The 23514-nt window shown below is 43.3% G+C and overlaps 1 protein-coding gene across 1 annotated transcript in view; it reads right to left on the reverse strand.

Moving 5' to 3' along the window:
• Nucleotides 1-23514, reverse strand: part of LOC106586046 (Krueppel-like factor 12) — a 176817-nt gene that overhangs the window by 71630 nt on the left and 81673 nt on the right. Inside the window, exon 3 of the mRNA XM_082968813.1 lies at nt 7323-7899. Coding sequence (XP_082824939.1) covers nt 7323-7899 — 577 coding nt within the window. The remainder of the gene's footprint in view (nt 1-7322; nt 7900-23514) is intronic.

Below are 23514 nucleotides of genomic sequence, written 5' to 3' on the forward strand. Positions count from 1 at the left end.
TTCGGCTTGCAAGCCTCCCCCTTTTTCCTCCAAACATAACGATGGTCATTATGGCCAAACAGTTATTTTGTTTCATCAGACCAGAGGACATTTCTCCAAATAGTTTGATTTTTGTCCCCATGTGCAGTTGCAAACCGTAGTCTGGCTTTTTTATGGTGGTTTTGGAGCAGTGTCTTTCTCCTTGCTGATTAGCCTTTCAGGTTTTGTCGATATAGGACTCGTTTTATTGTGGATATAGATCATTTTGTACCTGTTTCCTCCAGCATCTTCACAAGGTCCTTTGCTGTTGTTCTGAGATTGATTTGCACTTTTCGAACCATTGTACGTTAATCTATAGGAGACAAGCGGTATGACGGCTGCGTGGTCCCTTGGTGTTTATATTTGCGTACTATTGTTTGTACAGATGAACGTGGTACCTTCAGGTGTTTGGAAATTGCTCCCAAGGATGAACCAGACTTGTCTCGGCTGATTTCTTTTGATTTTCCCCTGATGTCAAGCAAAGAGGCACTGAGTTTGAAGGTAGGCCTTCAAATACATCCACAGGTACACCTCCAATTGACTCCAATTGACTCAAGTGTTGTCAATTAGCCTATCAGAAGCTTCTAAAGCCATTACATAATGTTCTGGAATTTCCCAAGGTGTTTAAAGGCACAGTCAACTTAGTGTGTGTAAACTTCTGGCCCACTGGATTTGTGATACAGTGAATTATATGTGAAATATTCTGTCTGTAAACAATTGTTGGAAAAATTACTTGTGTCATGCACAAAGTAGATGTCCTAACCGACTTGCCAAAACTATAGTTTGTTAACAAGAAATTTGTGGAGTGGTTGAAAAACGAGTTTTAATGACTCCAACCTAAGTGTATTTAAACTTCTGACTTCAACTGTAGGTCAGCTGTGTGTTCCAGAAAGGTGTGCCATTGTTCTGTTCTAACACCATTGATTACTCTGAGTAGACATGGTTCAGACTGTTATCAGCTGGGTTGCCAGATCTACCCTTGTAGACCATAGAGAATGTGAAGTTTTGAAGTTTCAGCAACCATATTTCTATTCTTTGTGGAGGGGAGGACGAGGGTTTGTTGAAAGATACGCACAAGCTGTTTGTTGTCAGTAACGTGAAGGTGTGTCCGACTATGTAGAGCTGAAAATGAAGGCAACCTCAGATTATTCCTAGTGCCTCCCTATCCATCGGTGAATATCATTGCTCCATATATGTGCGTTTTTCCACCCGAGCCAATCTGGGTTAAGACTGCGCCAAGACCCACTGGGCTGGCATCCACCACGATATCAGTGTCTTTTGTTTGATTGAAGTAGGCCATGACTGTGTCACTGCTGAGTCTGTTTTTCAGACAATTTTTTAGTACCCTAAAAAGGGTTAGCCTAACCCCAACCCTTCTTTGTGAGTTCTCTGAGGGGTTGTTTCCTGGTGGCCAGGTCTGGAATGAAACACCCACAATTAGTCAGTCACAAGGCATAAGAAGCTCTGGGTTCTGAGGAGCTGTGGTCTATTTGATTGCTGCAACCTTTTGTGGTCAGCAGATATGCTATCTGCAGAAAACACATAGCCGAAGAATTCCACTGTTGTTTTGTTGAACTCACACGTGGCAGCATTGACAGTCAAGTTGCAGTCCCGTAGCCATATGAGGACTTTCTCCAAACGCTCATCATATTCTAGTTTTGTTGAGACAAAAACCAGCATGTCATCGCTGACGTTCAGAACACCTGAGACCATGTTTTGAAATATTTCCACAACTGAGGATATCCCGAAGTTGAGGTGTTTGTAGCGCCACAGGCCACCGTGAGTTGTGAAAGTGGTGATGTAGCAGATGCAGGTGAAGTTGGTACCCCGCTGTCAGGTCGAGTTTTGAGGAGACTTTTGCACAATTTAGGTCTGCTATCATGTTGTTAACCATTTGCGTGAGGTGACTCTCACGTTTGACAGCCTGATTTGGACGTCTCATATCCACACACACTCTGATTTTGCCAGGATGCTTTGGTTTGGGAACTACAATTATGGGTGAGACCTAGGGCATGGTACCTTCAACCCATTTGAGCTCCTCCAGTTCCTTCTCCACTAGTTTTCTAATGTGGAATGGGATGCGTCTGTGTTGCTGCGCTATGAGTTGCACAGACTTTCAATGTGGAGCTTACATTTGTGACCCTTTAACTATCCAATGCCATTTAAAACATCAGGGTATGTGTCATAGAAGTGTCTATCTACACTGTTGACCGGGAGTACTAAGTCAAACGCAATTGCAGTCTGGCAATTTATGACAGGAACTGCTGTCTTATCAAGAACATAGAAAGTCTTTGTGAGTGTCTTGCCTCTGAAGCAGATTTGTGAGTGAAACTGTCCATGCATGGGCAAATCTGTGTTTGAGACATAGGTAAAGATCTTGATTGATGTAGTTTTGTATAACTGGTGGCCCTGGCAAAGGCTAAAATGTGCAAAGGTCCATGACATTCACAGAGGCGCCTGTGTCTTCCAAGACATCCGACAGTGATCCATTTACCTGGATGTTTGCCTGGGTTCTGCAGTAGGAGTAGCAATGGTTGGATCTACCAGTGTAAATATATATTTGGGCTTTCATCATCAGGGTTAAGTGTGTTTTTGGTATCTTCAGGCACAAGTGAATGTGCAGTTTGTGGTGCGAAATACTTTTGCAAAATAATTTATTTTCCCACAGTTGTAGCATGTGGCCATTTGCAGGGCACGCTCCTTGGTGAGGGAATGAACCGCCACAGTTAAATGCATATGCACCGACGTGCAGTAGTGGGTGCAGTCCTGGATTGTTGAGTTTGCTGGCCCTTGCGATCTATTCTGGGTAGTACCAGGATGTTTTTCCATTTCCTGTGCTTGTATTTCTGATACTTCATTTATTCAAGCTATTTCCAGGAGCCTAGTGAGAGTCATTATATGGTCTGAGAGCATATCTCCTCAGTTTGTTCGATGAGAAACTTTGAACAATCTGCCTTCTAATGTCAGCATCAGGAAATTCATAGGAAGCAGCAAATGTACGCAGGCAAACATAGTATTCACCAATTGTTTCAGTTTCGGATTGAACAGTTTGTCTGAATTTGTAGACCTAAAAATATCAATTTGTCATTGGTGAAAAACATTGAGTCAGTACAGTTTTAGATATGTTTGGAAGTGTAGAAAAAAATATAAAAAAGTTGCTCCCCACAATAGCGGAGTAGCATGGCATGTTCCCATGCATTATATTTGATGTTCAATGCTAACAGGACATTTTCTTAATGTTTCAGCCACTTCTCCCAGTTTGTGGCTAATATGTTATTAGCTTGATAGTTAGCTGGAACAGTTTGTGGCAAACTGACATTTCCATAATTTGTCAGAATAAACTAATGAAAAACAATGTAAGGGTTCAAACTAAATCCACAAAATTCTTGTCGCCATTTGTGGTGTAGTTGTTCTTAGTACTAAGAGGGGAATCCTAGTGTAAGGAATATGTAAACCTTGGTCTCATTTATTTTCCTTCTGTCCCGTACTATTACATTGTATATCCTATTTCTCTCTCTGGGTATCACTCCCATAGCCCATAACTCTTGTGTGCCTTTAAGGCCAAAATCATATTTTTGCATCTACCTATACATTTTGAGATTAGTTGGTATTTTTGCTCATTAAAATTAGCAATTTAAAAAAAGTAAACATAATTTCAAAGCCTACTTTATTTTAAATTACACTTATTTTACAAGCCAATTTCATGAAGAATGTTACAAACTGGACTATATTTATTAACTTATTTTGAAGAGAAGTGGATTGGGTCTACATAGGCATTTGGCAGTCTTGGAACCAGCTGGCCGCCCGGCCATACTGAGCAATCGGGGGAGAGGGGCCTTGATCAGGGAGGTGACCAAGAACCCGATGGTCACTCTGACAGAGCTCTGTAGTTCTTCTGTGGAGATGGGAGAACCTTCCAGGAGGACAACCATCACTCCAAGAATCAAGCCTTTATGGTAGAGTGGCTAGAAGGAAGCCACCCCTCAGTAAAAGGCACATGACAGCCTGCTTGGAGTTTGCCAAAAGGCACCTAAAGGACTCAGACCATGAGAAACAAGATTTTCTGGTCTGATGAAACCAAGATTGAACTCTCTGAATGCCAAGCTACACGTCTGGAGGAAACCTGGCACCATCCGGTGAAGCATGGTGGTGGCAGCATCATGCTGTGGGGATGTTTTTCAGAGGCAGTTACTGGGATACAAGTCAAGATCGAGGCAAAGATGAACAGAGCAAAGTACAGAGAGATCCTTGATGAAAACCTGCTCAAAAACACTCAGGACCTCAGACTGGGGTGAAGTTTCATCTTCCAACAGGTCAACGACCCTAAGTACACAGTCAAGACAATGCAGGAGTGGCTTCGGGACAAGTCTCTGAATGTCCTTGAATGGCCCAGCCAGAACCTGGACTTGAACCTGATCAAACATCTCTGGAGAGAACTGAAAATATCTGTGCAGCGACACTCCCCATTCAATCTGACAGAGCATGAAAGGATATGCAGAGAGAAATGGGACAAATACAGGTGTACCAAGCTTCTAGCGTCATACCCAGGAAGACTTGAGGCTGTAATTGCTGCCAAAGGTGCTTCAACAAAGTACTGAATAAAGGGTCTGAATACTTATGTAAATGTGATATCTGTTTTTTGTTTTATACATTTGCAGAAAAAATCTAATATGGAGTATTGTGTGTAGATTGAATTGGGCGGGAAAAACGATATAATCCATTTTAGAATAAGGGTGTAATGTAACACAATGTGGAAAAAGTCAAGAGGTCTGAATACTTATATATATATCAAGGGGTTCTCTTTGTTTTTACTATTTACTATCAAAACTATGAAATAACAGACGGAATCATGTAGTGACTAAAAAAGTGTTAAACAAATCAAAATATTTTATATTTGAGATTCTTAAAAGTAGCCACCCTTGCTTTGATGAAAGCTTTGCAAGAAACACAAGCAATGGACATTAGACCGGCGGAAATCTGTCCTTTGGTCTGATGAGTCCAAATGTGAGATTTTTTTTCCAACCGCCGTGTCTTTGTGAGACGCAGAGTAGGTGAACGGATGATCGCCGCATGTGTAGTTCCCACCGTGAAGCATGGAGGAGGAAGTGTGATGGCGGGGAGGTGCTTTTCTGGTGACTCAAGGCACACTTAACCAGAATTTAAGGCACACTTAACCAGCATGGCTTCTACAGCGATACGCCATCCCATCTGGTTTGCGCTTAGTGGGACTATCATTTGTTTTTCAACAGGACAATGACCCAACACACCTCCAGGCTGTGTTAGGGCTAATTAACCAAGAAGGAGAGTGATGGAGTGCTGCATTAGATGACCTGGCCTCCACAATCACCCAACCTTGGCGGCAGGTAGCCTAGTGGTTAGAGTGTTGGGCTAGTAACCAAATGGTTGCAAGATCGAATCCTCGAGCTGACAAGGTAAAAATCTGTCAACAAGGCAGTTAATCCACTGTTCCTAGGCCATCATTGAAAATAAGAATTTGTTCTAAACTGACTTGCCTAGTTAAATAAAGGACAAATACAAAAAACTCAACTCAATTGAGGTGATTTGGGATGAGTTGGACTGCAGAGTGAAGGAAAAGCAGCCAACAAGTGCTCAGCATATGTGGGAACTCCTTCAAGACCATTGGAAAAGCATTCCAAGTGAAGCTGGTTGAGAGAATGCCAAGAGTTTGCAAAGAGTGGCTACTTTGAAGAATCTAAAATATATTTTAATTTGTTTAACACTTTCTTGGTTACTACATGACTCCATTTGCATTATTTCATAGTTTTGATGTCTTCACTGTTATTCTACAATGTAGAAAATAGTAAAAATAAACAAAAACCCTTGAATGAGTAGGTGTGTCCAAACTTTTGACTGGTACTGTATTTGGAGTATTCACCACTGAACAAAAATATAAACACAACATCTAGTGTTGGTCCCATGTTTCATGAGCAGAAATAAAATATCCCAGAAATTGTCCATATGCACAAGGAGCTCATTTCCCTTAAATTCTGTGCACACATTTGATTACATCCCTGTTAGTGAGCATTCTCCTTTGCCAAGATAATTCATCCACCTGACAGGTGTGGCATATCAAGAAGCTGATTAAACAGGCCACTCAAAAACACAATGCCACAGATATCTCAAGTTGAGGGAGCATGCAATATGCATGCTGACTGCGGGAATGTCCACCAGAGCTGTTGTCAGAGAATTGCATGCTAATTGCTCTACAATAAGTCGCCTCCAACGTTGTTTTAGAGAATTAGGCAGTACGTCCAACCAGGCTCACAACCGCAGACCCCGTGTAACCACGCCAGGCCAGGACCTCCACATCCGGCTTCTTCACCTGCGGGATGGTGTGAGACCAGCCACCATTCTTTGGTTTGCACAACCTAAAGAATTTCTGCACAAATTCTCAGAAACCATTTTAGAGAAGCTCATCTGAGTGCTCGTCATCCTCATCGGGGCTTGACCAGAGTGCTGTTCAGCGTCGTAACCCACTTCAGTGGGAAAATGATCACCTCCGATGGTCACTGGCACAGCGTGTATGGCTGTTTGCTGATGTCAACGTTGTGAACAGTGGCCCATAGTGGTGGTGGGTTTTGATATGGGCAGGCATAAGCTACGGACAATGAACACAATTGCATTTTATCAATTGCAATTTGAATGCACAGAGCTACCGTGGCGAGGTCCTGAGGCCCATTGTCATGCCATTCATCCGCCGCCATCACCTCATGTTTCAGCATGATAATGCACGGCCCATTATCGCAAGGATCTATACACAAGTCCTGAAAGCTGAAAATATGCCAGTTCTCCCATGGCCTGCATACTCACCAGACATGTCACCCATTGAGCATATTTGGAATGCTCTGGATGTGTACAACATCGTGATGCAGTTCCCGACAATATCCAGCAACTTGGCACAGCCATTGAAGAGGTGTGGTTGAACATTCCAAAGGCCACAATCAACAGCCTGATCAACTCTATGTGAAGGAGATGTGTCGCATTGCATGAGGCAAATGGTGGTCACACCAGATACTGTTTTTTTTATTCACACCCCTACTTAAAAAATAAAGTAATCTGTGACCAACAGATGCATATCTGCATTCCCAGTCATGTGGAATCCATAGATTAGGGCCTAATGAATTAATTTCAATTGACTGATTTCCTTACAGGAACTGTAACTCAGTAAAGTCTTTGACATTTTTACATGTTGCGTTCATAGTTTTGTTCAGTGTATACAGTATATAAAGAGAGAGAGAAAAGAGGAAAAGAGACAGACAGACCAAGCCTGCTTTTTGTCTCACCTTTGCTATGGTGGCTCTTATGATTGTCCAGCAGAGGTAGCATGATGGCATTGTTGTGGAGGCTGGAGGACGAGCGCACGGCCGTGGTGTACATGAGGGGCAGTGACTGTACCACTACAGGGATACGATGCAGGTGGTGGCCCCCCATCTTTCCCCCTACTCCTCCTCCTATGCCCTGTACCCCTCCCAGGTTCAAGGGGCTGGAAGGTGGAGGCGGCACAGGGTGCAGGATGTGCAAAAACTGCTGCTGATGATGATGACCCTGGACCCCAGCTCCAGGGGCCACCAGGGGCCCGGGTGTGAGCACAGATGAGGCAGATGTGATGACAGACGGAGAGGAGGATGATGATGATAAAGAAGAAATGGAGGACGGAGAGAAAGCGGAAGTAACAGGAGAAGCGGTGGAGGTGATGGATGGGGGGGAGGGGCGTGGCTTGTTGATTGACAGGTCGACAGGCTCGGTCTGCGTCTGGAAATGGGGGTCATGGGAGAGCAGGTCCTCAGGAGGTTCAGATTTGACTTTGCTCAGGAGGAGGGGGACAGCGTCCATCGTGGGGTAGCGGTGTACTTTGGGGGACTAGAGAGGAGAAGAGAGACACAAATCAGATCAATGATTCAACATCTATATTAGTCATGTGATGCTTGTGGCTTTGGTATGCATACCACAAAACTCTGCCAAGAGACACACTTTTGATCTTTGGGGGATTGAAGGAGGAAAAGAAACCTGTTAAAACATCCATGTTCTCTATGATATACAGTGGGGAGAACAAGTATTTGATAAGTTGCAAAATCGGCAGTGTTTCCTACTTACAAAGCATGTAGAGGTCTGAAATTTTTATCATAGGTACACTTCAACTGTGAGAGACGGAATCTAAAACAAAAATCCAGAAAATCACATTGTATGATTTTTAAGTAATTAATTTGCATTTTATTGCATGACATAAGTATTTGATACATCAGAAAAGCAGAACTTAATATTTGGTACAGAAACCTTTGTTTGCAATTACAGAGATCATACGTTTCCTGTAGTTCTTGACCAGGTTTGCACACACTGCAGCAGGGATTTTGGCCCACTCCTCCATACAGACCTTCTCCAGATCCTTCAGGTTTCGGGGCTGTCGCTGGGCAATACGGACTTTCAGCTCCCTCCAAAGATTTTCTATTAGGTTCAGGTCTGGAGACTGGCTAGGCCACTCCAGGACCTTGAGATGCTTCTTACGGAGCCACTCCTTAGTTGCTCTGGCTGTGTGTTTCAGGTCGTTGTCATGCTGGAAGACCCAGCCACGACCCATCTTCAATGCTCTTACTGAGGGAAGGAGGTTGATGGCCAAGATCGCGATACATGGCCCCATCCATCCTCCCCTCAATACTTCTTCCATTTTCTAATAATTGCGCCAACAGTTGTTGCCTTCTCACCAAGCTGCTTGCCTATTGTCCTGTAGCCCATCCCAGCCTTGTGCAGGTCTACAATTTTATCCCTGATGTCCTTACACAGCTCTCTGGTCTTGGCCATTGTGGAGAGGTTGGAGTCTGTTTGATTGAGTGTGTGGACAGGTGTCTTTTATACAGGTAACAAGTTCAAACAGGTGCAGTTAATACAGGTAATGAGTGGAGAACAGGAGGGCTTCTTAAAGAAAAACGAACAGGTCTGTGAGAGCCGGAATTCATACTGGTTGGTAGTTGATCAAATACTTATGTCAATGCAATAAAATGCAAATGAATTATTTAAAAATCATACAATGTAATTTTCTGGATTTTTGTTTTTTATTCCGTCTCTCACAGTTGAAGTGTACCTATGATAAAAAATTACAGACCTCTACATGCTTTGTAAGTAGGAAAACCTGCAAAATTGGCAGAGTATCAAATATTTGTTCTCCCCACTGTACATATAATTATTTGGATTTCTATATGCACCAATACAATGCCTTCAGAAAGTACTCATCCCCATTGACTTATTCCACATTTTGTTGTGTTTAGAATGCATGTTTCAGTAAATTTTGCTCCCGACGAACCAACCCTCATTAATAACCGGTCAACAAATGGTTAAATCCTTTCCAAACAGTAAAATGATGTGGCCAACAGAAAATACTATTAGAGATCTGTATATAATGACACAATGCTTATTTTTCTGCCCACCCAAGGCGGGAAGGCAGGAGGCAAGCTTAGTCCCAAAATATGCCCATAGAAATGTATTGAGCTTATTTCGGAGAGATTTTGGTGAGAGTGAAACCTCTCGCTTTGCCTATTCCTCTCTGATACTATGCATGCACCGGACATTTTTCATGAAGCGTTTAATGGAAACCTGCAACAATAGCAAGGCTATCGTCTTACAGTTCAAAAGTCTATAGCCTATTATTGAACATGCTACTCCTGTTATGAAGCAGCTAATAAAATGTAATTTTCAAACATTTGCCGAAGCAATTAGCGGAAAACACCATTATAAACCTTAATAAGCGAGCAGCTGTAACAGAGATTAAAATCTCTGTTAGAAATTTAGAAATAGGGGGAATCTAATACCAACAACTATGATGGGTGGCGACTATTACTAAGATTGTGCTTTTGGCTTGTTGACAACAAAATAAAGTTTATATGAAAACCAATAGAACAGGAGAGAAATGCTGGTTAATGGCATGAGGAAGTTTTATAAAATAACTGCCTCCATGTTTCTACAGATAGATTTTCACAAGACTACTTTAAAGCAAGGTATGACATGCCTCATTATTTGAAGGTAAAACACTCCTTAAGGTGTGTGAAACCATCATTTGACAGACAGCCAAACTCCAATCAAGAGCCAGAGTCAGGGATATGCTTTCCATAAACCTCCAGTTCATAGCTGAAATGGTGTAAAACTGTAACAATATAGAAAAATGAAATTATTGGAGCAGCACAGACTAAAAGGCAATATAAATGCACAACAGTTTAACCAATGTTTCATAGTCGCATAGTGAACAATACAATACTTGACCAACACTGTACATAGAAAACATACGTATCCTGCTTGAATATAGTTCCAACCAGGATTAGTATCTAAATAACATGTATGCTAACTTAAGTGTGAATAGAAATCACATGTAGAGAGAAGCTAGCTGCAAAACAGCACTTAACAGGCAGGCTAGGCTAGCAAGGGAACATGAAAAACATGACCTGCAGAAAAGACTTACAATACTAAAAGATGAACATCTTAGAAATGATTTGTACTTACAGGCAATGCTTTATGAAGGCTTAACAAGAAGTTTGGTAGAAGATAAACAGCAGTATTACATCGCTCTTTTCCAACAATGAGACTGAACTGCATAATTTCCTGTTTTACCACCAACAAAGAAGTAGCACAGCATAGCACACGTTAGCTGCAGCTACACAAAACAGCCACTGTATGGCACCAGAAAGCAGAATACTCCCTGTCTGGCATCAGAAAGAGGCCACTATTAATTAACGTTACACACATAACTCAAAGACTAGCAAACCCCCAGTCTTCTTTGGCTAAAAGGAGTATGACCTCTGAGACGTGTCTCAGGAACTTCTTGGCAGTACCCTGAGCAGTAATCTTGAGTTCCACTTTGCGCACCTGAACTGATGCCAACCTCTGCATTTGTTCAGCTGGCCCATCGTGTCTGGCTTGAGAGAGCGAGCAACATGAATGAAGAATGAGCTCTCAGTAGGGATTTCCAGGTGGAGAAGAGCTCGAAGCACTCTGAGGTGAGTGGTTTGTCTTTGACTTGAGTGATGTAGCTTGTCACCTGGGGGCAGATTTCACCATCCAAGTATGGACTGACCAGCTCGAGGGAAACTTGTGTCTCTGGTGAGCTAGGTTAGCTTTGTCCAGGAACGCTGGTCCCGTGAACCATGATGTACTGGTGAGGCGTGGTCGGTGAGATTGTATTCTGTGGGCGCGTAGTGCCACTGCTCCAGGTGTGTTGATTGACAGACTATGTTGTGCACATACACGTAAAAGCGTTTAGTCTCATTGTATATGTATCCCAAGACTACTTTACTGTCGCAGTAGAAGTTAACAATGTCTGGTTAGAGGTCTATTTCTTCTAGGATGAGCTCTGCCATTTCTACTGCCAACACTTCTCCACATAGTTAGAGGCGGGGTATGGTAGGCTCAGATTGAGGGGTTAACTTGGCTTTTCCCAAAACAAAGTCCACTTCACTTTGTACATCTTCATCAGCGGCTCTGATGTACGCCACTGCACCGATGGCTTTGTTGGATCTGAAAACACAAACATTGAGAGGGAGTTCTTAGTGTAGGTGCGTGGAATATGCTGCATCAGATCCTTTAGTGAGTCCCTCCATGCTTCCCATTCTTTCAGCTTTTCTTTGGGGAATCCTAATCACAAGTTTCTGAGGAGCGTTCCCGCAGTATGGCTCTGCCCTGTCCAGGCTGAAAGGGTCGAAGAGGTTGTTTACCTTTGACAGGACTCCACATTGTGTGAATGGTTTCCTGCTCACTGATACTCCAAATGTGAAGGTGTCTATTGCTATTTCCCATCATAAATCAAGACTGCGTTGCAATGGTGTGGTTTTTCCTCCGAGGCCTAAATCTTTTACGTCCTTGGCATGGTCTTCTGGGGGAAATGCCTCCATTATAGTCACACTGTTTGATAAAATGTTGTGCAGTCGTAGGTTTGACTACGCGAGTGATGCTTGTGTTCTCCGTAGCAGGTCGATGGGCAGAGACTTGAGCCCATCATCCACATAGAAATGTCTCTCAACGAACTGTCGAGAGTCTGCTACGTGGTCTTGCTCACCTTCTTGAGCGGTTCACCTGAGCTTGTAGATGGCGACGGCAGGAGATGGGCTGTTGCCGAAGACGTGGAGCTTCATCCTGTAACGATTATGTATATTGTGACGTCATTGTCTCTGTACCATAGTCTCTCAGGTAGATTCTGTGATCTTCTCTCACAACGAAACAATGAATCATCTGTTGGATATCTGCCATTAGCTACAGGTTCTATTCTAAAGTGGATGAGAACTCCCAGAGGACTGTTGTTTAGTTCTGGGCCTGTGAGCAGCACGTTGTTGAGGGAGAGACCATACTGCTGCGCACTGATGTCGAAAACCACCATGATCTGACCCGTCTTTTGTGGATGGTAGACCCCGAAAGTCGAGAGGCACCAACACTCTTTGCTGTCTTTCATTGGAGGAGCTGGCTCTGCATGGTTGTTTACGAATATCGTCTCCATGAAGGTGACAAACTGCTCTTTCATCTAGGGCTTCTTGTCCAGGCTATAGCGTACAGAGGTGAGACGGGTGAACGCCTGTGTGGGGTTGTTCGGGAGAGGTGGCCTGGGTACTCTGAACGGGAGAGGAGCTACCCAGCTGTGTGTCTTGTATTTGTAGAACTCTTTAAAAAAAGACTGTGGCTCAGTTGGTAGAGCATGGTGTGTGCAACACCAGGGTTGTGGGTTCGATTCCCACGGAGGGCCAGTACAAAAAAAAATGCATGAAATGAAAATGAAATGTATGTATTCACTACTGTAAGTCGCTCTGGATAAGAGCGTCTGCTAAAATGTAAAAATGTAATGTATTTCTCTGTCCTGTCAAACACTGTGAGTACAAGTTTGTCTTCAGCTGCTTTGTGAATAGGGCTTTTCTTGAATGTATGGGTGAAACCATCCTGTTGATCCCCAATGTAGCTCACCTTTTCTTTTAGATGAATGTAGCTCTGACACGGAGTGAGGGCAGTCTGTTCTCCAATACATTTGTTTTGAAGCTGTTCACGATTGGCTTGTGTGCCTTTCCCAGGCGCATTCACACACTAGGACCCAGTAGAGTTGAGTCCATTGATTTGTTGCCTCTGACGATGTCTCTCCCTAGCAAAAGAGGAATCTGGGCACTTTGATCAAGCTCGGGAATGTGGGTGGCCACAGAATTGAGGTTGGGGGTGTGGAGAGCTGCCACTGGGGTTGGTATTTATGATCTGTTATTGAGGATCTCAATGCATTCGATGAGTGAAGGAAAGGCTTGCCGCTTCATTCACTGCCTCGATCTGGAAGCCGCCCGCTTTTCTTCCTGCAGTTTCCATGACTCCAGCGCAGGTCCTTAGAGAGTTGGGAGATGGGTTACCCAGAATACTGAGCAGATTGAAGAAGTCTGATATTGCCAATGAGCGGTTGCTCTGGTCAATATAGAGGTTCTTGTGTTCCTCATTGCTGGGTATTCGCTTCTCGCAGATCCACTGCCACCACTATTAGAAAGGGCAAAGCTCGGGTCGTTTATAGTTCCTGCTTCATCACATATGAACTATGTGAAGAAGAAGAATGGAGGAAAGCACTGTTTTTTTTTCATTTTTGTACCTTGAATCATGGGAAATCCATCTTTCCTGAAGAGAGCTAATACTATGGGCAGTGTCCAGGTAAGTTAGAGCAGGTAAGTCTCCATCTTCTTTTGCAGGCATTCTATTAGCTTGTAGTCTTTGCTAGAAATTCTGGAGAAGCTTTCCAATTTCATGAAGTGTGCCGTTTTTATGACTACTGATGAGCCATACCACTGCTTCAGTCTGTCCCAGGCCTTGTTCAGGGCTGCACTTGGGTCGTTGAGGTGCACTGAGAGGACCCCCTTTACATGTTGTGACGATTCCTTACCCAGCCATTTTGTTAGCAGAGCCAGCTCACCACTGCCATGTTAGGAGCTTGAGTCTGGTCTCATAGAGTTGTGTGTTTCTGAGGGATGTCATTGTCCGATGTAATCGTCCGACGTAGTCGTACGATGTGATTTCAATTGCCCTTTCCATTGCAATGTCGACGAAGGCCCATCTCTCACGCTCGCCTAGCGTAGTAGCAACTACAAAACGGCTCCCACACTCACCTATTGCTGCTCATTGGACCCTATGATCCCTCGCCTACACAGCTGATGCCTGCTGGACTGTTCATTAACACTCTACCTCTTTTTGTTTATCTGTAGGCCCTAGCCTCGAACTCAGGCCCTGTGTGTACCTACAGTTGAAGTCGGAAGTTTACATACATCTTAGCCAAATTCCCTAAATTTGTTTTATTCACTGCTTTAGCACACTCTGCCAACCCGGATGTCCTAGTCGTGTCTGAATCCTGGCTTAGGAAGACCACCAAAAACCCTGAAATTTCCATTCCTAACTATAACATTTTCCGACAAGATAGAACTGCCAAATGGGGGCGGTGTTGCAATCTACTGCAGAGATAGCCTGCAGAGTTCTGTCTTACTATCCAGGTCTGTACCCAAACAATTCGAGCTTCTACTTTTAAAAAGCCACCTTTCCAGAAACAAGTCTCTCACCGTTGCCACTTGCTATAAACCACCCTCTGCCCCAGCTGTGCCCTGGACACCATACGTGAATTGATTGCCCCACCATCTATCTTCAGAGCTCGTGCTGCTAGGTGACCTAAACTGTCACATGCTTAACACCCCGGCCATCCTACAATCTAAGCTTGATGCCCTCAATCTCACACAAATGATCAATGAACCCACCAGGTACAACCCCAAATCCGTAAACACGGGCACTCATAGATATCATCCTAACCAACTTGCCCTCCAAATACACCTCTGCTGTTTTCAACCAATATCTCAGCGATCACTGACTCATTGCCTGCATCCGTAATGGGTCTGTGGTCAAACGACCACTTCAGCGAGCAGGCCTTTCTAATCGACCTGGCCGGGGAATCCTTGAAGGATTTTGACCTCATCCGTCAGTAGAGGATGCCTGGTTATTCATTAAAAGTGCCTTCCTCGCCATCTTAAATAAGCATGCCCCATAAAAAAAAGAAAGGAACCAGGAACAGATATTGCCCTTGGTTCTCAACAGACCTGACTGCCGTTGACCAGACCAAAAACATCCTGTTGCATTCTGCATTAGAATCGAATAGCCTCCATGATATGCAACTTTTCAGGGACGTTAGGAACCAATATACACAGGCAGTAGGAAAGCTAAGGCTAGCTTTTTCAAGCAGAAATTTGCATCCTGTAGCACAAATTCAAAAAAGTTCTGGGACACTTTAAAGTCCATGGAGAATAAGAGCACCTCCTCCCAGCTGCCCACTGCATTGAGGCTAGGAAACACTGTCACCACTGATAAGTCCACTATAATTGAGAATTTCAATAAGCATTTTTCTACGGCTGGCCATGCTTTCCACCTGGCTACCCCTACCCCGATCAACAGACCTGCACACCCCACAGCAACTCGCCCAAGCCTCCCCCATTTCTCCTTCACCCAAATCCAGATAGCGGTTGTTCTGAAAGAGCTGCAACATCTGGACCTCTACAAATTAACCTGGCTAGACAATCTGGACCCTCTCTAAAATTATCTCCCGAAATCGTTGCAACCCCTATTACTAGCCTGTTCAACCTCTCTTTTGTATCGTCTGAGATTCACAAAGATTGGAAAGCTGCCGCGGTCAGACACTCTGGACCCAAACTGCTACAGACCTATATCTATCCTACACTGCCTTTCTAAGGTCTTCGAAAGCCAAGTTAATTAACAGATTACTGACCATTTTGAATCCCACTGTACCTTCTCCGCTATGCAATCTGGTTTCAGAGCTGGTCATGGGCGCACCTCATCCACGCTCAAGGTCTTAAACGATATCATAACCGTCATCGATTAGAGACATTACTGTGCAGCCATATTCATCGACCTGGCCAAGGCTTTCGACTCTGTCAATCACCACATTCTTATCGGCAGACTCAACAGCCATGGTTTCTCAAATGATTGCCTCGCCTGGTTCACCAATTACTTCTCTGACAGAGTTCAGTGTGTCAAATCGGAGGGCCTGTTGTCCGGACCTCTGGCAGTCTCTTTGGGGGTGCCACAGGGTTCAATTCTCGGTCCGACTCTCTTCTCTGTATACATCAATGATCTTGCTCTTGCTTTGGCAAAGTGGGTGGGGTTATATCCTGCCTGTTTGGCCCTGTCCGGGGGTATCATCGGATGGGGCCACAGTGTCTTCTGATCCCTCCTGTCTCAGCCTCCAGTATTTATGCTGCAGTAGTTTATGTGTCGGGGGGCTAGGGTCAGTCTGTTACATCTGGAGTATTTCTCTTGTCTTATCCGGTGTCCTGTGTGAATAGAAATATGCTCTCTCTAATTCTCTCTTTCTCTCTTTCTTTCTTTCTCTCGGAGGACCTGAGCCTTAGGACAATGCCTCAGGACTACCTGGAATGATGACTCCATGCTGTCCCCAGTCCACCTGGCCGTGCTGCTGCTCCAGTTTCAACTGTTCTGCCTGCGGCTATGGAACCCTGACCTGTTCACCGGACGTGCTTGTTGCACCCTCGACAACTACTATGATTATTATTATTTGACCATGCTGGTCATTTATGAACATTTTAACATCTTGACCATGTTCTGTTATAATATCCACCCGGCACAGCCAGAAGAGGACTGGCCACCCCTCATAGCCTGGTTCCTCTCTAGGTTTCTTCCTAGGTTTTTGGCCTTTCTAGGGAGTTTTTCCTAGGGAGTTTTTCCTAGCCACCGTGCTTCTTTCACATGCATTGCTTGCTGTTTGGGGTTTTAGGCTGGGTTTCTGTACAGCACTTTGAGATATCAGCTGATGTACGAAGGGCTATATAAATTTGATTTGATTTGATTTGACTCTTGCTGCTGGTGATTTTCTGATCCACCTCTATGTAGACGACACCATTCTGTATACCTCTGGCCCTTCTTTGGACACTGTGTTAACTACATTCCAGACGAGCTTCAATGCCATACAACTCTCCTTCCGTGGCCTCCATATGCTCTTAATTGCAAGTAAAACTAAATGCATGCTCATCAACCGATCGCTGCCTGCACCCTCCCGCCCGTCCAGCATCACTACTCTGGACAGTTCTGAATTAGAATAAGTGGACAACTACAAATACCTAGGTGTCTGGTTGGACTGTAAACTCTCCTTCCAGACTCACATTAAGCATATCCAATCCAAAATTAATCTAGAATCGGCTTCCTTTTTCGCAACAAAGCATCCTTCACTCATGTTGCCAAACATTCCCTCGTAAAACTGACCATCCTACCGATCCTCAACTTCGACGATGTAATTTACAAAATAGCCTTCAACACTCTACTCAACAAATTGGATGCAGTCTATCACAGTGCCATCTGTTTTGTCACCAAAGCCCCATATACTACCCACCACTGCGACCTGTACACTCTCATTGGCTGGCACTCGCTTCATACCTGTCGCCAAACCCACTGGCTCCAGGTCATCTACAAGTCTCTGCTAGGTAAAGCCCCGCCTTATCTCAGCTCACTGGTCACTATAGCAGCACCCACCCGTTGCACACGCTCAAGCAGGTATATCTCACTGGTCACCCCCAAAGCCAATTCTTCCTTTGGCTGCCTTTCCTTCCAGTTCTGTGCTGCCAATGACTGGAACAGACTGCAAAAATCACTGAAGCTGGAGACACATATCTCCTTCACTAGCTTTAATCACCAGCTGTCACAGCAGCTCACAGATCACTGGACCTGTACATAGCCCATCTGTAAATAGCCCTTCCAATTACCTCATCCCTATACTGTATTTATTTATTTATTTATCTTGCTCCTTTGCACCCCAGTATCTCTACTTGCACATTCATATTCCTCACATCTACCATTCCTGTGTTTAATTGCTATATTGTAATTACTTCACCACCATGGCATATTTATTGCCTTACCTTCCTTATCCTACCTCATTTTCACACACTGTATATAGACTTTTTCTACTGTATTATTGACTGTATGTTTGTTTATGTGTAACTCTGTGTTGTTTTTGTCACACTGCTTTGCTTTATCTTAGCCAGGCCGCAGTTGTAAATGAGAACTTTTTCTCAACTGGCCTACCTGGTTAAATAATGGTGAAATAAAACAAATTAAAAAAGATAGATAAATAAAAAGTATGTGGACACCTGCTCATTGAACATCTCAATTTAAACTCATGGGCATTAATATGTAACCCATTTCAGGAAACTAGGCGTATGTCGTGGGTCACTACTTCACAGGAGAAGTTTAAATGTAAACTCTTTTTTAAGTTGTTCAGTATGTGTAGCTGGTAAGTATGTGTATGTAATCCTGTCTAAGCTGCTTTTTTAATGTATCGCGTAGTAAAACTGCACAAATGTTGCTCTCCAGTAGAGGACCGAGTTTTGAAATCAGTAGAATTCGAGTACAATACCTAAGGAGATGGTTAAAACACCTGTCTCCGGATTACATCTTCAAACTAAGGGCAACCATGGCATCCGTAACAGGAGACGCGTGCATCTATGATGTATAGGGTAAGATAGTCTAGCTAGCTACATTTTCAGACATGACACATTTCTAATTTTGACAGAAAGTGGTTTCATTTCAAGTGAAAGTCTACTGTTAGCTAGCTAACTTAGCTGGTTGGCTCGCTAGCTAACGTTACGTGTGTGATATTATTATTCGTATATCAGAGCCATTTGCTTGGCTAGCTATAGCCTAATCTTAGCTAGCTAATATTGAACCTGGTTGGTTAGCTACCCGCAGATTCATGCAGGGTAGTAACGTCATGAGTTGGGATAATGGTTCATTGTGAACCCGGGTTCAATAAGTCTTAACAAAAGACTCCACTATGCAAGTAACCATTTGGGGTGCGTTCGTAAATTCAATCTGGCCATCTACTCCGACTTCAGAGCACTCTTGCCTGAGTGTGCCGGAGCGCAGAACAATAGATGAATTTATGAACGCTCAACACCCGTTGAATATGGCCAGTGTCAGTAAAAAATAAGAATTAAATTGTTACAATTGTTACAGTCACCAACGCCCTGGATAACATGAAAACTGCCTAACCAGCTCTGCTAGGGTGAGTAAAATGGTCAGAGTTTGGGTGGGGACTAAATCTTAAGTGTGTGTGAATGATGCTGAATGGGTGTAGACAAAGAAGAGCTCTCCAGTAGGTACCAAAACATTCAAAGGCCATTTTCTCAAAAGTGATGTTACAAGTTGATCAACTTTAATTAAAAGCAGAATTACTTTCCTTTTGTTCCTCAAATGCAGCGTATGATATACTATTTTGTAACTCTCTGTCTCTGCTTTTATCCAAAGTAAAAAAGATAATTTCAAATGTTTCTACATGAGACCGAATCAAGGTGGTTGGTCACATATGGAGTTGGTCCCCCCTTTCCTGCTATAACGTGTTCCACTCTTCTGGGCTTTCCACAAGACTTTGGGACATTGCTTTGGGGTTTGCTTCATTCAGCCACAAGAGCATTAGTGAGGTCAGGCACTGATGTTGGGCAATTAGGCCTGACAAACTGTTGCCACAAAGTTGTTGCCAAACTGTTGCCACAAAGCTATTAGCCCAGAATCGTCTATAATGTTATTGTATGCTGTAGTGTTAACATTTCGCTTCACCGGAACTAAGGGACCTTGCCCGAACCATGAAAAAGAGCCCCTGACAACTATTCCTCCTCCACCAAACTTAGTTTGCACTATGTATTCGGGCAGGTAGCATTTTCCTGGCATCTGCCAAACCCAGATTCGTCTGTCGGACTGCAAGATTGTGAAGCGTGATTCATCACTCCAGAGAATGCATTTCCACTGCTCCAGAGTCCAATGGCGGTGAGATTTACATCACTCCAGCTGACGCTTGGCATTGCGCATGGTGATCTTAAGCTTGTGTGCTGCTGCTCGGCCATGGAACCCATGCTCCCAATGAACAGTTATTGTGCTGACAATGCTTCCAGAGGCAGTTTGGAACTCTTAGTGAGTGTCAGACAATTTCTACGCACTTTCATACTCCAGAACTCGGCGGTCCCGTTCTGTGAGCTTGTGTGGCCTACCGCTTCGCGTCTGAGCCGTTCTTGCTCCTAGATGGTTCCACTTCACAATAACAGCACTTACAGTTGACCGGGGCAGCTCTAGCAGGTCAGAAACTTTACAGACTGACTTATTGGAAAGGTGGCATCCTATGATGTTGCCCTGTTGAAAGTCACTGAGCTCTTCAGTAAGACCATTCTACTGTCAATGTTTGTCTATGGAGATTGCATGGCTGTGCGCTTGATTTTATACAACTGTCAGCAACGGGTGTGGCTGAAATAGCTGAATCCACTAATTTGAAGAAGTGTCCACAAACTCTTTCATATGTATATAGTGTATGTGTTACAAGCATTTCGCTACACCCGCAACAACATCTGCTAAATAAACTCAGCAAAAAAAGAAACGTCCCTTTTTCAGGATGCTGTCTTTCAAAGATAATTCATAAAAATCCAAATTACTTCACAGATCTTCATTGTAAAGGGTTTAACCACTGTTTCCCATGCTTGTTCAATGAACCATAAACAATTAATGAACATGCACCTGTGGAACGGTCATTAACCTCTCTGGTGTAGTGGGCAGTATTTTGACATCCGGATGAAAAGCGTACCCAAAGTAAACTACCTGTTACTCAGGCCCAGAAGCTTGGATATGCATATAATTGGTAGATTTGGATAGAAAACACTCTAAAGATTCTAAAACTGTTGACATAATGTCTGTGAGTATAACAGAACTGATATGGAAGGCGAAACCCCGAGGACAAACCATCCCCCCCAAAAAAGAATTCAGCTTATCACTATTTTCAATGTCTAGTATTTTAATAATAAGTCCTCCCAGATTGCAGTTCCTATGGCTTCCACTAGATGTCAACAGTCTTTAGAAAGAGTTTCAGGCTGTTTTTTGTAAAAATGACCCAGAAATTGTAGTTTTTCTAGGTGGCTCCCATTTTGGCTGTAGTGTTTCCAAGCGTGTGGAGGAAAGCGTATTCTTTCTTATTCATCTCCGGTAATAAACATACTATTCTCCGTCTTAAATGTTATAATTTATTTGCGTATTAGGATACCTAAGGTTTGAATATAAACGTTGTTTGACTTGTTTGGAAAAGTTTATTAGTAACGTTTGGGATTCATTTTGAATGCATTTTGATGGAGGGAAACAGAGTGGATTATTGACTGAAGCGTGCCAGCTAAACTGACTTTTTGGAGTGCCAACAGAAGAAGATCAAAGGTAAGGCATTTTTATAGATCGCTATTTCTCACTTTTGTGTGGCACCTGCCTGGTTGAAATATGTTTTTCATGTGTTTGTATGCAGGGCGCTGTCCTCAGATAATCGCATGGTGTGCTTTTGTCATAAAGCCTTTTTGAAATCTGACACAGCGGCTGGATTAACAAGAAGTTAAGCTTTATTTTGATGTATATCACATATAACACATTTCAAGAATGTTAAATATAAGAATTGAGTAATTTTGAATTTCACGCTCTGCAATTTCCCTGGATGTTGGTCAGGTTGGACGCTACCGTCCACGTACCCTAGAGAGGTTTTAAGATACTAACAGCTTACAGACGGTAGGCAATTAACCTGTTATGGCTAGGGGGCAGTATTTTCACGGCTGGATAAAAAACGTACATATTTTAATCTGGTTAGTACTCCTGCCCAGTAACTAGAATATGCATATAATTATTGGCTTTGGATAGAAAACACCCTAAAGTTTCTAAAACTGTTTGAATGGTGTCTGTGAGTATAACAGAACTCATATGGCAGGCAAAAACCTGAGAAGATTCCATGCAGGAAGTGGCCTGTCTGACAAGGTGTCGTTCTTCTTGTCTCTGTTAATTGAAGAGTGAGGATCTTAGCTGTCCCGTGACACTTCCTACGGCTGCCATAGGCTCTCAGAAGGCAGCAAAACGCTGAATCGTGGCTTTGCAGGCTCTGGCTGAAACAAAGTAGCGCGTTTGGGTAGTGGCTGGTTACAGTACTGTGAGACTCAGGCTCGTGCCCGCGTCGACCGAAAGCTTTGTTTTCTTTCCTCTGTTTAGCTAAATGGACATTCCCGGTCGGAATATTATCGCTTTTCTACGAGAAAAATGTCGTAAAAATTGATTTTAAACAGCGGTTGACATGCTTCGAAGTACGGTAATGGAATATTTAGAATTTTTTTGTCACGAATTGCGCCATGTGTGCGACCCTGATTTACCATTTCGGATAGTGTCTGGGACGCACGAACAAAACGCCGCTATTCGGATATAACGATGGATTATTTTGGACCAAACCAACATTTGTTATTGAAGTAGCAGTCCTGGGAGTGCATTCTGACGAAGACAACAAAAGGTAATCAAACTTTTATAATAGTAAATCTGATATTGGTGAGTGCTAAACTTGCAGGGTGTCTAAATAGCTAGCCCGTGATGGCTGGGCTATGTACTTAGAATATTGCAAAATGTGCTTTCACTAAAAAGCTATTTTAAAATTGGACATATCGAGTGCATAGAGCAGTTCTGTATCTATAATTCTTAAAATAATTGTTATGCTTTTTGTGAACGTTTATCGTGAGTAATTTAGTAAATTGTTAGCAAATTCCCCGGAAGTTTGTATGCTAGTATGCTAGTTCTGAACGTCACATGCTAATGTAAAAAGCAGTTTTTTGATATAAATATGAACTTGATTGAACAAAACATGCATGTATTGTATAACATAATGTCCTAGGTGTGTCATCTGATGAAGATCATCAAAGGTTAGTGCTGCATTTAGCTGTCTTCTGGGTTTTTGTGACATTATATGCTAGCTTGAAAAATGGGTGTCTGATTATTTCTGGCTTGGTACTCTGCTGACATAATCTAATGTTTTGCTTTCGCTGTAAAGCCTTTTTGAAATCGGACAGTGTGGTTAGATAAAGGAGAGTCTTGTCTTTAAAATGCTGTGAAATAGTCATATGTTTGAAAAATTGAAGTTTTGGTATTTTGAAGGAATTTGTAATTCGCGCCACGCCTATCATTGGATATTGGAGCAGGTGTTCCGCTAGCGGAATGTCTAGATGTAAGAGGTTAAGGTCACAGTTATGAAAACTTAGGACACTAAAGAGGCCTTTCTACTGACTCTGAAAAACACCAAAAGAAAGATGCCCAGGGTCCCTACTCATCTGCGTGAATGTGCCTTAGGCAAGCTGCAAGAAGGCATGAGGACTGCAGATGTGGCCAGGGCAATAAATTGCAAAATCCGTACTATGAGACGTCTAAGACAACGCTACAGGGAGACAGGACAGTGATTGTTCTCGCAGTGGCAGACCATGTGTAACAACACCTGCAAGGGATCGGAACATCCGAACATCACACCTGCGGGACAGGTACAGGATGGAAACAACAACTGCCCGAGTTACACCAGGAACGCACAATCCCTCCATCAGTGCTCAGCCTGTCCGAAATAGGCTGGGAGAGGCTGGACTGAGGGCTTGTAGGCCTGTTGTAAGGCAG

Source organism: Salmo salar, chromosome 25 (genome assembly GCF_965601325.2).
Source record: "Salmo salar chromosome 25, fSalSal1, whole genome shotgun sequence".
Taxonomy (NCBI): Eukaryota; Metazoa; Chordata; class Actinopteri; order Salmoniformes; family Salmonidae; genus Salmo; species Salmo salar.